Source organism: Moschus berezovskii, chromosome 10, assembly GCF_049115385.1.
Source record: "Moschus berezovskii isolate FMDL1 chromosome 10, NW_MosBer_1.0, whole genome shotgun sequence".
Classification (NCBI taxonomy): domain Eukaryota; kingdom Metazoa; phylum Chordata; class Mammalia; order Artiodactyla; family Moschidae; genus Moschus; species Moschus berezovskii.
Window position 1 is genome coordinate 102,132,958 of NC_142469.1, and position 13,590 is coordinate 102,146,547.

General features: G+C 44.6%; 1 protein-coding gene across 5 annotated transcripts in view; it reads left to right on the forward strand.

Annotated features, from left to right (window-relative positions):
- SYTL3 (synaptotagmin like 3) overlaps positions 1-13,590 on the forward strand; it is a 100,034-nt gene that overhangs the window by 35,183 nt on the left and 51,261 nt on the right. For all 5 annotated transcript variants that reach the window (XM_088840869.1, XM_055433085.2, XM_088840870.1 and 2 more), the window contains exon 4: positions 3,261-3,325. In XM_088840869.1, coding sequence (XP_088696995.1) covers positions 3,261-3,325 — 65 coding nt within the window. The remainder of the gene's footprint in view (positions 1-3,260; positions 3,326-13,590) is intronic.

The following is a 13,590-nucleotide window of genomic DNA, read 5'->3' on the forward strand; positions in this document are numbered from 1 at the left end:
TTAGCTCTGATCTCTTGTCTGGTCTGAGCCCTTGCCCCACCCACAGCACCTGTCTCACATATAAATGTTTTTGGTCTCAGGTAACAGGCTGGAGAATTTGAGAGAGTTAGATGAGTTGGAAGGGTCATGACCCCCAGGAAAACAAATCAGGTTCAGTTCAGTCAGTCCGTCATGTCCGACTCTTTGCGACCCCATGGACTGCAGCACACCAGGCCTCCTTGTCTGTCACCAACTCCCGGAGTTTACTCAAACTCATGTCCAATGAGTCAGTGATGCCATTCAACCATCTCATCCTCTGTCATCCCCTTCTCCTCCCGCCTTCAATCTTTCCCACATCAGAGTCTTTTCAAATGAGTCAGTTCTTTGCATCAGGTGGCCAAAGTATCGGAGTTTCAGCTTCAGCATCAGTCCTTCCAATGAATGTTCAGGACTGATTTCCTTTAGGATGGACTGGTTGGATCTTCTTGCAGTCCAAGCGACTCTCAGGAGTCTTCTCCACACCACAGTTCAAAAGCGTCAATTCTTCGGCGATCAGCTTCCTTTATAGTACAACTCTCACAACAAGTCAGGAAGTGAAGTTTATTAATCAGAGGGAGGCCTCTTTATTTCCACATTTGATTTTTCTCTCCTGCTCTCCTCATCCTAATACTTAGACTTTGTCCTGCTTATAAGGATGGAGGAAGCATTCTCAGAAATAGAGCAATTGAATTCACCACCCTGCTTATCCGTCAAAACTTACCCTGTGTTTTGACCCTCTGCTTGTCTTAAGTACCAGAGGGGAAGCTTCTGTAGAGTTGCTATGTTCTCCTTCACGTGTTCTGTGTCAATTTAGTAGATTAGATATCTGAGTTTCTGATTTTGGGGTGAAAATGTTTCCCCTTTTCTCTCGAGATATGTAACAGTTGCTTGTTTCATATGTTTTTGGCTCTGAATGATAGTGACTGATTATCAAAATTCTGTTGCCGAAATTCATACATGCTCTGTGTGTTTTCCTTATTCTAGTCACTAGGCATTGGGAGTAATCATTTGTGTCTTAATCAGAGAATATAATAGTTGCTAACAAGAAGGGGAAGAAGTTGGTTGATGTCTTCTGACAACTACTAAAGTTCCACAGAGAAGATCAGTTCAGTTCAGTTCAGTCGCTCAGTCGTGTCCGACTCTCTGCGACCCCATGAATCACAGCACTCCAGGCCTCCCTGTCCATCACCAACTCCCGGAGTTCACTCAAACTCATGTCCATAGAGTCGGTGATGCCATCCAGCCATCTCATTCTCTGTCGTCCCCTTCTCCTCCCGCCCCCAACCTTTCACAGCATCAGAGTCTTTTCCAGTGAGTCAACTCGTCGCATGAGGTGGCCAAAGTATTGCAGTTTCAGGTTTAGTATCAGTCCTTCCAATGAATACCCAGAATCGATCTCCTTTAGAATGGACTGGTTGGATCTCCTTGCAGTACAAGGAACTCTCAAGAGTCTTCTCCAACACCACAGTTCAAAAGCATCAATTCTTCAGCGATCAGCTTTCTTCACAGTCCAACTCTCACATCCATACAAGACCATGGGAAAAACCATAGCCTTGACTAGACAGACCTTTGTTGGCAAAGTAATGTCTCTGCTTTTTAATATACTATCAAGGTTGGTCATAACTTTCCTTCCAAGGAGTAAACGTCTTTTAATTTCCTGGCTGCAATCAGCATCTGCAGTGATTTTGGAGCCCAAAAAAATAAAGTCTGACACTGTTTCCACTGTTTTTCCATCTATTTCCCATGAAGTGATGGGACCAGATGCCATGATCTTTGTTTTCTGAATGTTGAGCTTCAAGCCAACCTTTTCACTCTCCTCTTTCACTTTCATCAAGAGGCTTTTGTGTTCCTCTTCACTTTCTGCCATAAGGGTGGTGTCATCTGCATATCTGAGGTTATTGATATTTCTCCCAGCAATCTTGATTCCAGCTTGTGCTTCTTCCAGCCCAGTGTTCCTCATGATGTACTCTGCATATAAGTTAAATAAGCAAGGTAGGATACTTTAAAAATGTAGATCGTCATATATTTGTGAATTGACTGCATTTGTATGCATTAATTGAAAACAATCCATTTGCGTTCATCTATAGTCTGAAAGAACCTAATGGAGAATTTATTTCAGAAAGTATACTTTATAGAAGAGAATTTGACATAAGTTGAAGTTTTAATTTTTCTTAAACTTGCATAACCTAGGAATTGATACTTCTTTTTAGAGCAGATGATTTTTATGGTGTCAATAATTTATAGCGTCTGTGTGTTTAACTTCTTATATCCTGAAAGGCTGTTGACAATTCTGCCTTTCTGAGGCTCTATGAAGTAGTTTTGAGGCTCTATGAAGGTAGTTTTTTCAGAAGTTTGGAAACTTGGAAGCTATTAAGAGCTAACATGCTCTGGGAGCTAACATGCTTTTGGGACTTCAGTTTCGAGCAGTGGCCATGCAAAGTTCCCGCACTGCTCTGCCTATGAGTAGGACAGGAGGGGATACAGGGATGTAGACATGCCCAGGGAGCTGCCATCAGACTGGCTGCCTAGCGAGAGGTCACTTCCGCTGTCCCTCAGGTGGTCCCCAGATCGCCAGTGAAGCCCACTGATCCTTGTCCCAGAGTTCAGGTCCTCCCAGGAACCTTCTCAGGTGAATCTGCTCTGCTGGCTCTTGGTAAATGTTGTGGTTAACTCAAACTAACCTTGACCATAACCCAAGGATGATCTCACTTAGCTGAATAGACAACATTGGATTTCTCTGATTACCCTTCATGCCATTGTTCCCCACCATAAACGTGATAAACTGGTCATTTTGATGGCGATTTTGTTTCTCCCTGTGAATTTATTGTGTATGCGTTAAACACATATGTTAATATGTATATGTTACATGGACTTACAGGGTAAAACGTACCCAAGTAGAAACTCCAGCTTTGTTGCTCATTTCAATCTTATCTTTCTATTTATTTTTACTTATTTTTATTGCATAGTTGACTTATAGTGTATTTGTTTCAGGTGTACAGTAAAGTGATTCAGTTTGATTATATTCCTTTTCAGAATAGGAATATAATATTCCTTTTGGAGCTTTGCTGCTTTCCAGTCAACTCACTTAACCTCTATGGGAAATCTGTATAGTTAGGGATCTGGGCCAGAAATTTGAGCTCTTTTGCTAGACTAATATTTTGATATTATCTCCTTCCTTGGTATGAGCCAAATACAGCACCACCACATCGCTCTCTGAGGCTTTCTTTCTGCTTGTTTTTCAGAAATGTGAAAATAAAAACTGGAGACTGGTTCTTTGAGGAACGAGCCAAGAAATTTCCAACTGAAGGTAAATGCTCTTAAGATGTTTGCTGAAGTGAAATGTATTCCTAGTTTAAAAATATTTGGTGGTAAGACTTTGAATATGAAAAGGTTAACAAGGTGTGGTGTATGGGCTTCTGTCTGGATGATCCTCCTGTTCCTTTTGTCTGGACGTTCCTATCTTTGGCCCTCAGCTCATGTGGTCCACCACCTTTGCTTGTGGGGCTTCCCTCTGTGCCCACGCTTACCCCCACCCTAACCCCCCTAGAGCCTGCCTGTTCTCTGTGAAGTTCGCCTGAACTCTGCCCTGGGAGTGATGTCTCCTTCCTCCCACACACCAGCCTGTGCATCTCTTCTATAACCGTTAAAAGTGGCCCGTATTATTTCATCACCGATGCTCTTCTTTCTCTTCATCAGCAGACGCTCTTCTTTTAAACCTGTTAGCTCCTTACCGCCCCAAACCTTGTTTGTGATAATTGATCAAAATGATGGAATAAGTCACTGGAGACCACAGTGAGAGAATTGTGTTAGAATTTAGCAGATTCTGGTGACTCTGAAAGGAGCGCGCATGGTTATCCGCGTAGCGTGTGTGTTTGGTCTCTGCCCCCCAGATGTCTTAAAAAGCACCAGCCAAGCTGGTATCATGGTGTCATTTGTAGCTGGGCGTCAAGGCCATGGAGAGAACAGGTCATGCTTTGGTTACAGAAGTGTCACGTGAGAGGGTGCGGGCTGGGCAGATGAGGCGATAACTTATCAGGCAGAGGTGCACTTATCTGCGGTCAGATCAGAGCACAAAGCTGTGCCCCCATCTGGGCGTGGCCCCGGCCTGTGGAGGCTTGGAGCTGGTTTTCAGTGAGGCTGTAGCAGCGAGAGCCCCGAATCCCAGCCGCTAGACCCCCAGGGACCGGTGACCAGTGACAAGGCCCTGGCCCGTCAGCTGTGTAGAAACGTATTTCCACAGAGAGAGAGAAAACAGCGAAACAAGTAGAGTGTCTGATAGGAAAAAGGCTACGTGTGGACACATGCAAGTGGACTCTGAGCTGTGCCCGTGTGATCGTTTGAACCGCTTGAAAGATTGAGGGCAGGAGGAGAAGGGGGCAACACAGGATGAGCGGGTTAATGGCATCGCTGACTCCACGGACGTGAGTTTGAGCAAGCTCTGGGAAGTGTTGAAAGACAGGGAAGCCCGACGTGCTGCAGTCCATGGGGTCACAGAGAGTCAGACATGGCTGAGCATCTGACTGAAGAACAGCAACGTATGGGGCGTTTCTTCCACATTTCCTTTGGCCAGTCGTCCTGCTTGCCTGGTTCTGAGTCAGTTTTTGGTTTATCTCAGGGGCCTCCCGTGTGTGCGCACACCTCTCAGCCACAGTGGATTCTAGCGAAGAGGCCTCTGGGTGGTTGACCTCACTGACCACGAGGTGACACCCCCTCCCTTCCCTCCAAGGAGGCTTTCTGCACGTGTGTAGTCAGGGAGGTCTCCTGGACTCCGAGAATGAGGAACATGTGGTCTTTTATCTCCTATCTGGGCAGCAGGACTCAGTTCTTCTCTTGCTCCTCATCTTGGGAGCATCTGTCCACACGAGATGAACTCTGGCTGTTCAGCCTGGGGCCCGTCTGTCTCCTGTCTCAGGGACATGGGTGTCACCCTCCTCTGTGATGTGTGATCATGGGGAGTGCACACAGGGAGGCTAGGCTGACCTAGAGGGCTGGGGTGACTGCACTTTGTCTATGGTGGGGGGGACATAGTCACAGTCTGAGGTGGAGAAACAAGCTGTTTAGCCTTAGCTAAAGTGCACGCATGCTGACACATAAAGGGAGTCATTCGTCTAGAGTGTTGATGCTCTGCTTTTATTTTAATAAAAGCACCTTGAACTGAGGTTTGGTTGGTGGCAAGTTCTCCCCTGGATTGCATTCCTGACTCTGCTTATTGAAGAAAAAGTGACATTTCTGCTGAATTTATTAGAAATGTGGAGGAATGTGTAACACCGATGGGACTGTTCAAGCCGGAAATAAAAAGTAGCAAGTGTGTGTGATTTTCATCTCGATCTGTGTTTCTCCATCCTTTTTTCGTTAGTGTCCTCTTTCCGGCCTACAAACAGCCTTGTCAACACTTCGTTCCCTAAATATTACCCGTTCATGAAAGTTTAATAGCCCAGATACGTTGCATAGCTATATATGCGTGGAAAGTTCGTGTTTGTGTATGGAAACCTTTTGGAGCAGACCACAAACTCTTGCGATATCTAAGATTTTTTTCATCTTCCAAGCAGTGTTTGCTCCTTGAGGGCCGTCAGCCTGTGTCTACACGGTACACCATCCAAGCAAGCATGGCCTCCTGGAGTCTTCTTGTTTATTGTTTTGTTCCTTGAAAATATTTCTTGGTTGGAGGGTCTAGGGTCTTCTTCAGGTGGTATATAAGTTCTCATTTGTTCACTCCTAGTCCCAGTTCATAAATAATAAGTCTATAGGGAGTGAAGTTTCTGTTATTTCTCAAAACCAATTCAGTGAAGACATCCTGGGATTTTTTTAGTATATTATTGGCAGTTTCAGTATCATTATTTCAGGTAGGGAAGTTGATTTGCAGGCCAGACCATGTGTGTGCGTGTGTGTGTGTGCATGCGTGTGTGTGCGTGTGTGTGTGCGTGCGTGTGTGTGTGCGTGTGCATGCGTGTGTGTGTGCATGCGCGTGTCGCTGGCTCATCTTTTCAGCATTCTTCCTCTTCTAAGTGAGGAGAGGTAGGTCAATCCACCGGCATAACCTAAGAGCTACAAAGGGGAAGAGGAAAGAAGTGAGACCAACCTCCTGGATTTCTCTTCCTTGTCCAGCCACTTTTCCACCAGAATGAAACCATCAGTAAGAATATAGAAAAAAAAATTAGAATAATGCAAGTCAGCCTAGGCATGAATCGTCCTTTTCAATTTGTGTTGTTTTCCCCAAAGTGGGATGCAAAAGAAAACGCGAATCCTTCCTTCTCTGCAATGCGTCCTCAGATGCTGAGATGCCTCGTCTTCCTGTGGCCTGATTTTAGTCGAGTTGGGCTCAGAAGGCGTGGAGAGAGGAAGAGAAGTGCCACGTGGCGGGGGGGTAAGGTGGTCGCAAGGAAGTCGTGCGCCTGACAACAGGTGGGCGGGAGGAGACAGGTCGGCAGGGGGCTGCTGCAGGGTTATCCGGACAGGCAGGAACTCCGGCTCACCTGTCTGTGCCCCCAGAAGAGACTGAGCTGAGTTGGGGCGCTCCATCAGGTGAGGGCCAGGTAGGAAAACAGAGGCCACGCGCCGATTTGAAGAGATGGAGTTGAAGGACTCGGTTAGAGAGGTGTTATTGGAGGGCCTGAAAAAGCAAAAAGAGACCAGTGAGGGAGCCACAGAGACGTGGCTGTGGGGAGCAGACACGGCCAGGCCGCCTGCCGCGTGGATCTGATGGAGACCAGGGTGAGATCCCTCCTCCTCGCTCCCTCTCCGGGTGCTGTGCTTAGTCGCTCAGTCCTGTCCAACTCTCTGCGACCCCACGGACTGGAGCCCACCAGGCTCCTCTGTCCAAGGGATTCTCCAGGCAAGAACACTGGAGTGGGTGCCATGCCCTCCTCCAGGGCACCTTCCCAACCCAGGGATCAAACCTATGTCTCCTGCCTGGCAGGCAGATTTTTACCGTCTGAGCCACCAGGGAACCCAAGAATACTGGAGTGGGTAGCCTATCCCTTCTCCAGGGGATCTTCCCGACCCTGGAATCTTTATCTGGTGGATTCTTTACCCACTGAACTACCAGGGAAGCCCTCCCTCTCCCTGCTGGGCCCTACTAGGGAATCTAAGCTCCTGATGTGCTTGAGAAACAGTGCTTCTGCATATTACCTAGTGTGTTTGTTTTAACAGTATGAACTCAGCTCTCTTCAACCTTCAAAATCCTAGCGGAAGCTAGGAAAACAAGAGGGTAGCTTAAACCTCGAAAGGGGATGGGACGGCTCAAACTAGTGCCTCTTTCTAGGCATTAATTATCTATTACTGGATAAAAAATTGCTCCAAAACTTAGTGGGTTAAAACATTATTATCACTTTGTATGATTTCTGTTTTCAGCTGAAGGCTTGGCTGGGGCTGGAGGATTGGCTTTCTGGGAGCTCACACGCTTATCTGGCCGGTTAGTGCTGCTGGTGGTGAGGGGTGGGGTTCCTCCACCCCTGGACCCCTCCAGTAGGCTCCTGAGGTTCCCCCCAACACGGCAGCTGGCTTCCCATGGGGCAAGGGACGCAAGACAGACCAAAACAGAGCCCTGCATTGCCTTTTCATATTAAAAAAATGTTGTGATAAAATATCAGATTAGCCATTTTAGCCATGTTTAGCTATACAGTTCGGTGGTATCAAGTACATGCACTTGTTTGCTACCATCACTGCCATCCTTCTCCAGGATTTATCATCCCACGGTCTCCCCTCTCAAAGCCCCTCAGAACATCTACTCTGTTTCCTAGTTTCTGTCTTCGTCAATATCTCTTATGACCGAGGGTCAGAAGTCACGCCCTGTCACTTCTGCTGTGTCCCGTAGGTCAGCTCTTTTCACGGCAGAAGGGACTACGTAAGGGTGTGACTCTCAGGAGGCAAGGCTCACGGGGCCCTTCAGGAGGCTGGCTACCGCACTTGTGACATTTCTCCCACCCCAGCCTCTGGAATCTTCCTCCAGCCTTTCGTTCTCACTTCCAAGGCCACAGCTCCTGGCTCATCCCCATGACTCCACCTGCTTCCCCCATCCTCCACTCTGTGAAGAAGGAGATATCTTTTCTCTTTTAAAAATGTTATTTTCTGGTTATAGAAGCAACACCTGTTCATGGCAGAATATCTGGGAAACACGGAACAGTATACCGAAGGCAAGAATAATTCCACTCCTGCTCAACACTACTGTTGACTACAGACACACACGCGCACACATTCTCGTGGCCCCCTTTCTAGGCGACCCTGTACATGTGGGTGCACATACAGATGAAGCAGTTTTTAAAATGTGTTAATGATCAGACTGTATATACAGGCTTTTGTCTTTTAAAATTCAACTGAGCATAGACATGTCCTTATGCTCTTATAAGACTTCTTCCAACATACACTGATGACTGTGTAAGATACATCAGATGTATGTACTACCATTTATTAACTTGTTCCCTCTTGTCTGTGAGTGTATCACTGTAGTCAAATTGTCATATTGCAGATAACTCTGCAGTGAATATCCTATACAGGTATCTTGGCATCTGTGTTCATTAGATTCTTAGAAGGAGAATGACTGGTCAGAAGTGTGAACACTTGAGACGCCTGATGTGTTTTGCCAGATTCTACTCTGGGAAACGTGTGTGCATTCACGTGACCCCAGCATATTCAGGCCCACGAACAGCTCCCTCATCACCCTCTGGGCCCCATTGAATCATCCTACCTCTCGAACATCTTTCCAAGTTACATTTGTGATTTTGTTCTGAATGTAAACTTAATATGCATTCATTTAAAAAATTAAACAATGAAGAAAAACATAACCATGTTAAAAATACCTCACCCTGACAACTGTTTACCTTTAGTGCATGTCATTTCTGTTCTTTGAATATATGTATCCGTGGTTGAGTGTGTGCGTATAACTGTGTAACTATATTTACACATTTAAAAGAGTATTTAGACGAAACCATAAGGAATTGACGGAGAAGGCAATGGCAAGCCACTCCAGTACTCTTGCCTAGAAAATCCCATGGATGGAGGAGCCTGGTAGGCTGCAGTCCGTGGGGTCACTAAGGGTCGGACACGACTGAGCGACTTCACTTTCACTTTTCACTTTCACACATGGAGAAGGAAATGGCAACCCACTCCAGTGTTCTTGCCTGGAGAATCCCAGGGACGGGGGAGCCTGGTGGGCTTCCGTCTATGGGGTCACACAGAGTCGGACACGACTGAAGTGACTTAGCAGCAGCAGCAGCATAAGGAATTGATGCTCTTGGGTTAAAAAAAAATTGAGTAGAGGCAGTTTCATGTGAATAGAGCTAATATGTTTATCTCTCTTGGAATGTGGCAGTATTTATTTAACCAAGTTGCTATTGTTATAAAGTTAGGGAATTTCCAGTTTTGCTGTTACAATTTTAGGAGTTTGTAATATTATTAAGCTATTAAAATATTTTAAATAATATAAAAAATAATAAAAGTGCAGTGAACATGCTTGTAGATGAATCTTTGGCATGTCTCTGAGTATTTCCAGAAGCAGAAGGAAAAGATAAAAGGTTTGGAACATTGCCTTCAGAAAGGGTGTACCCTTCTCACAGGACGGATTGTCCTTAAAAACAAACAGCAGTTTTGTCACTTGTAAACCCACATCGGTAGTCCAAACTGTCGCTTGCTGTCTTCTTTGAATTCTTGTAATGACTAATGGGTTGAATATTTCCCGCTGTTTGGCCTCTTGTAGGTGCTCTTCATGTTCAGGGTATTGTGCGTTACGGTCATGTTAGTTGCCTTTGTATCTTTATGTTTTCTGACATACAGACATTTTTCTCCCCTTGTCGATCGTCAAATCTGCCTTTTCCTGTGTAATTTCTTTTATGCTTCAAGAGGCCTTCCTCCCCCTGCCATTGGTTATATATCCATCCATATTTACTTTCTTCTAACTTTATGGCTTATTTGCATTCAACTGTTAATGCATCAGGAAGCCAGCTCTAATGTAATTCTCCCAAACATCAGTTCTGTCTGTATAATCTGCCCCACCGTCAGTCTCCTTCCCATGGGCTTGTAACCCAGGGCCATTGAGTCACACAGCTCTGGATGCTGCTCACCTTGCGCCCCAGCCGGAGCCCCGGGGGGTTGACCATGTGGATGCCACACCCAGGCCTTGAATTCTTTGAGGGCATGAGCGATGAGCAAATGAAGCAAGGACCGAGCTGTTTGGAGGTGAAAGGTGTTTCTGTACGCAGTAGTGTCCGTTACCGGTGGTGGCAGCGAGTAGGCAGCTAAGAGTGAAAGCTTAGAGTTCTTTTCCTTGTAGGCATTCAGAAACCCGCAGCTGCCCTGATGTCAGCTGGAGTAACTCCAGGAATCATTGCTCCCTCCATCACCCCATTTCCTTCTCAGATGCTTTCTCCTCGCCTCTCTTAATGGTCCTGGTAGATATGTGCCACTCAAGATAAACGCTCCCCAAATGCCCTTGAGAACAGACAAGGTGTAAGTAACGATCCAATAAAGAGTAACAGGCATTAAGTGTGGTCGTTCGTGCTAATTTTCCAACCATTAAGAAGATTTAAAAACAAAAAATATCAGCCGCCACTCTCCATTTTGCAGGGAAAGGATATGAAAAGTATTTTAAATATCTTGTTTTCCTTAAATTTTTATAGACTGGCTTTTTTTCTCCAAGATTTTGTAATTTGATATAGTTGTGTTGTCTTAAAATAATTCCTTAAATGCCACAGTCACAGTTCGTCTGTGGTGTATCAAAGTGATCAAAACACTCAGACGTTCAAGGACAGTCCTTAGGCAGCTGCCTGTGATTCTGGTATTGTTACTTCCCGCTCAACCCTCAGGCATTGGGCAGCCTCTGTGCAGAGGGCTTTAATGTGGCTTCCAAGACCCCTGCTCCAGGGTCAGCTAAATGCTGTTTCATATTAAATTTAAAGTTCCTGATTCGGTGGGATCCAGTGAGGCCCAAGAGTATTTACAGACGTCTCTAGATAACTGAGAGGGTTTTGGTCCAGTATCCCTTGGTTACCAAGAACTGAGGATGCTCAAATCCCTAATGTGCAATGGTATAGTATTTGCATATAACCTCTACAGATATCCCATATACTTATAAGGAATCTAAAGATGATTTAAACACCTAGTGCTATGTAAATACTATGTAAATAGTCACCAGTGCACTGCAAATTCAAAAGTTTTGCTTTTTGGAACTTTCTGGAATTTGTTTTTTTGAAAATTTTCCACCTAAGGTTGATTGAACACAGATGTGGAACCTGTGGACAAGGGGACTGACTATATTTAGCAAGTCCCCAAGTAATTCTTCTTATGCACTTTAACGTTTGAGAGGCAGTGGTGAAGTAGAACATTTAATGAACAATGGTGAGGGAACTTTTCTAGACCATTAGTAACTGGAAAACAAACTGAAACTCATCTTTACTTTTTGACATCTGCTAAGTGTGTAAAGACAGTGCCCTCTTCTGGCTCCTTGTTGTACATACACATGTTTTACTTTTTTCTTTTCAATTTTTTTTTAAAACTTTTTTTGTATTGGGGTATCGTGATAGTTTCAGGTGAACAGGGAAGGGACTCAGCCATACATATAAATGTGTCCATTTTCCCCCAGACCCCCTCCTATTCAGGCTGCCGGTTAACACTAGCAGAGTTCCATGTGGTATATAGTAAGTAGGTCCTTGAAGGTGATCCATTTTAAATATAGCAGTGTGCACGTGTTTTTATTTTTTTACAGCCATGACTTGTTTGAGCTTAAAATCAGAAAGATCACGACACTAATACTTTTTAAAACTAATACTTTTCAAGTTTAAAAATGGTCAAATGTGATATATAAACAATATATTGTGGTTTTTACTCTATTGTTGATAATTGGGAAAATCATGTAGGAAGGCTGCACCGATAACAGAGCCTCTGTTAATGGTCTCGGGAACCACTATATGACTGACCAGGATTCGCTCACGATTATGAAGGGAAATAATTTTTCACTCCCCTTCTCAGTGGTGAATGTGATTTAGTTCTTCGTGTGACTTTTCAGAGTTTTATTCTTGGATGTGGTCCATCCGATCTGAGGGCCATCATGAGAGCATCCGACTTGCTGCGTGGGCCTGAAACACTCAGGCCTGCCTTTGGCACCTCTATACTGACTGGCTCAGCCTAGAGCCCTTGCCCCCCAGTTTAAGAGGATTCTACAAAGATGATTCAGTCATGTTTTCTGTAAGTTACAAATGCAGTATCTAGTGCTTATTTTCTTGAGTGTGTCTTTATGAAATTCTGTTTATTTTCAGGTATATAATTTTGCATATGCTTTTGTCTTAAAGAAAATGTGGCATCTTACTCCAAATATTTTCTCCTCCCTACTCTCTTTAGGAGAAAAAGACAAAATCGTTACCCATGAAAGAGTGTGCTGAGATGATTTTCAGAAGTAAATTTCCCTGACTGGATTGCTTGTCACATCCCTGACAGATTTTTGGACTGGTCCCTTTAAACTAGTTAGAACAGAAGCTATCAAGTCAGATTATGATTAATGCAGTGAAGTAAGAACTTGACCTTCAGACATTTTGTTTTTACCCCGTGATTCTAGGTGATAATGTTTCGGGGGTATGTTCTTGAATTTAGTCATCTTTGATTTCATGATGCCTTTGATTTTGTCCACAGTAGCAACTCAAAAATGGAATTGTTTAGACTGTCCAAGTTTCTTTGAAAAACTGCCAATTCATCCCAGGTATATATATGTGTGTATCTCAAATATTCACAAAGAGACTCGAATTTTCTTGCTGCTTTCTGGGCCCAGCGATCCTCCCAGGACCACTGCTGTGTGTCTGTCTCCCCACCTCCTCGTAACGAGACTGTCTGCACAGCCCACAGATTTGGTCCCGAATCGTTAAGACCAACTCACCATCTGTCATCATTTTTCCTATTTAAATGAGCACAATGGGAAACCAAGGTGAAATAGTTGAACTGAATATGATTTCTGAATTAAGAATTCACGTGTGGTACATATATACAATGGAATATTACTCAGCCATAAAAAGGAACAAAACTGTGTCTGTAGAGATGTGGATGGATCTAGAGACTGTCATACACAGTGAAGACAGAGAAAAACAATATCATATATTAATGCATCTACGTGGAATCTAGATAAGTGCTGCAGATGAACCTATTTGTAGGCCCAGAGGAGAGACAGCAAAGGTAGGGGACAGACACGTGGATGCCAAGGGAGAAAAAGGTGATGGGTGGGACGAATTGGGGTTTGGGGATTGACGTATATACATTACTGTGTATAAAGTAGATAACTAATGAGAATCTTCATTAGTTTCCCATTGTTTCCCATTTCTTCACTGTGGCTTCCCTGATGGCTCAGACGGTAAAACGTCTGTCTGCAATGCTGGAGACCCGGGTTCAATCCCTGGGTTGGGAAGATCCCCTGGAGAAGGAAATGGCAACCCATTCCAGTACTCTTGCCTGGAAAATCCCATGGACAGAGGAGCCTGGTAGGCTACAGTCCATGGGGCTGCAAAGAGTTGGACATGACTAAGTGACTTTAAGTGTGGCTATACTGCTTAAGTTCCAATGGGAGTCTAGTGTATAGCTCAGGGAACTCTACTCAATGCT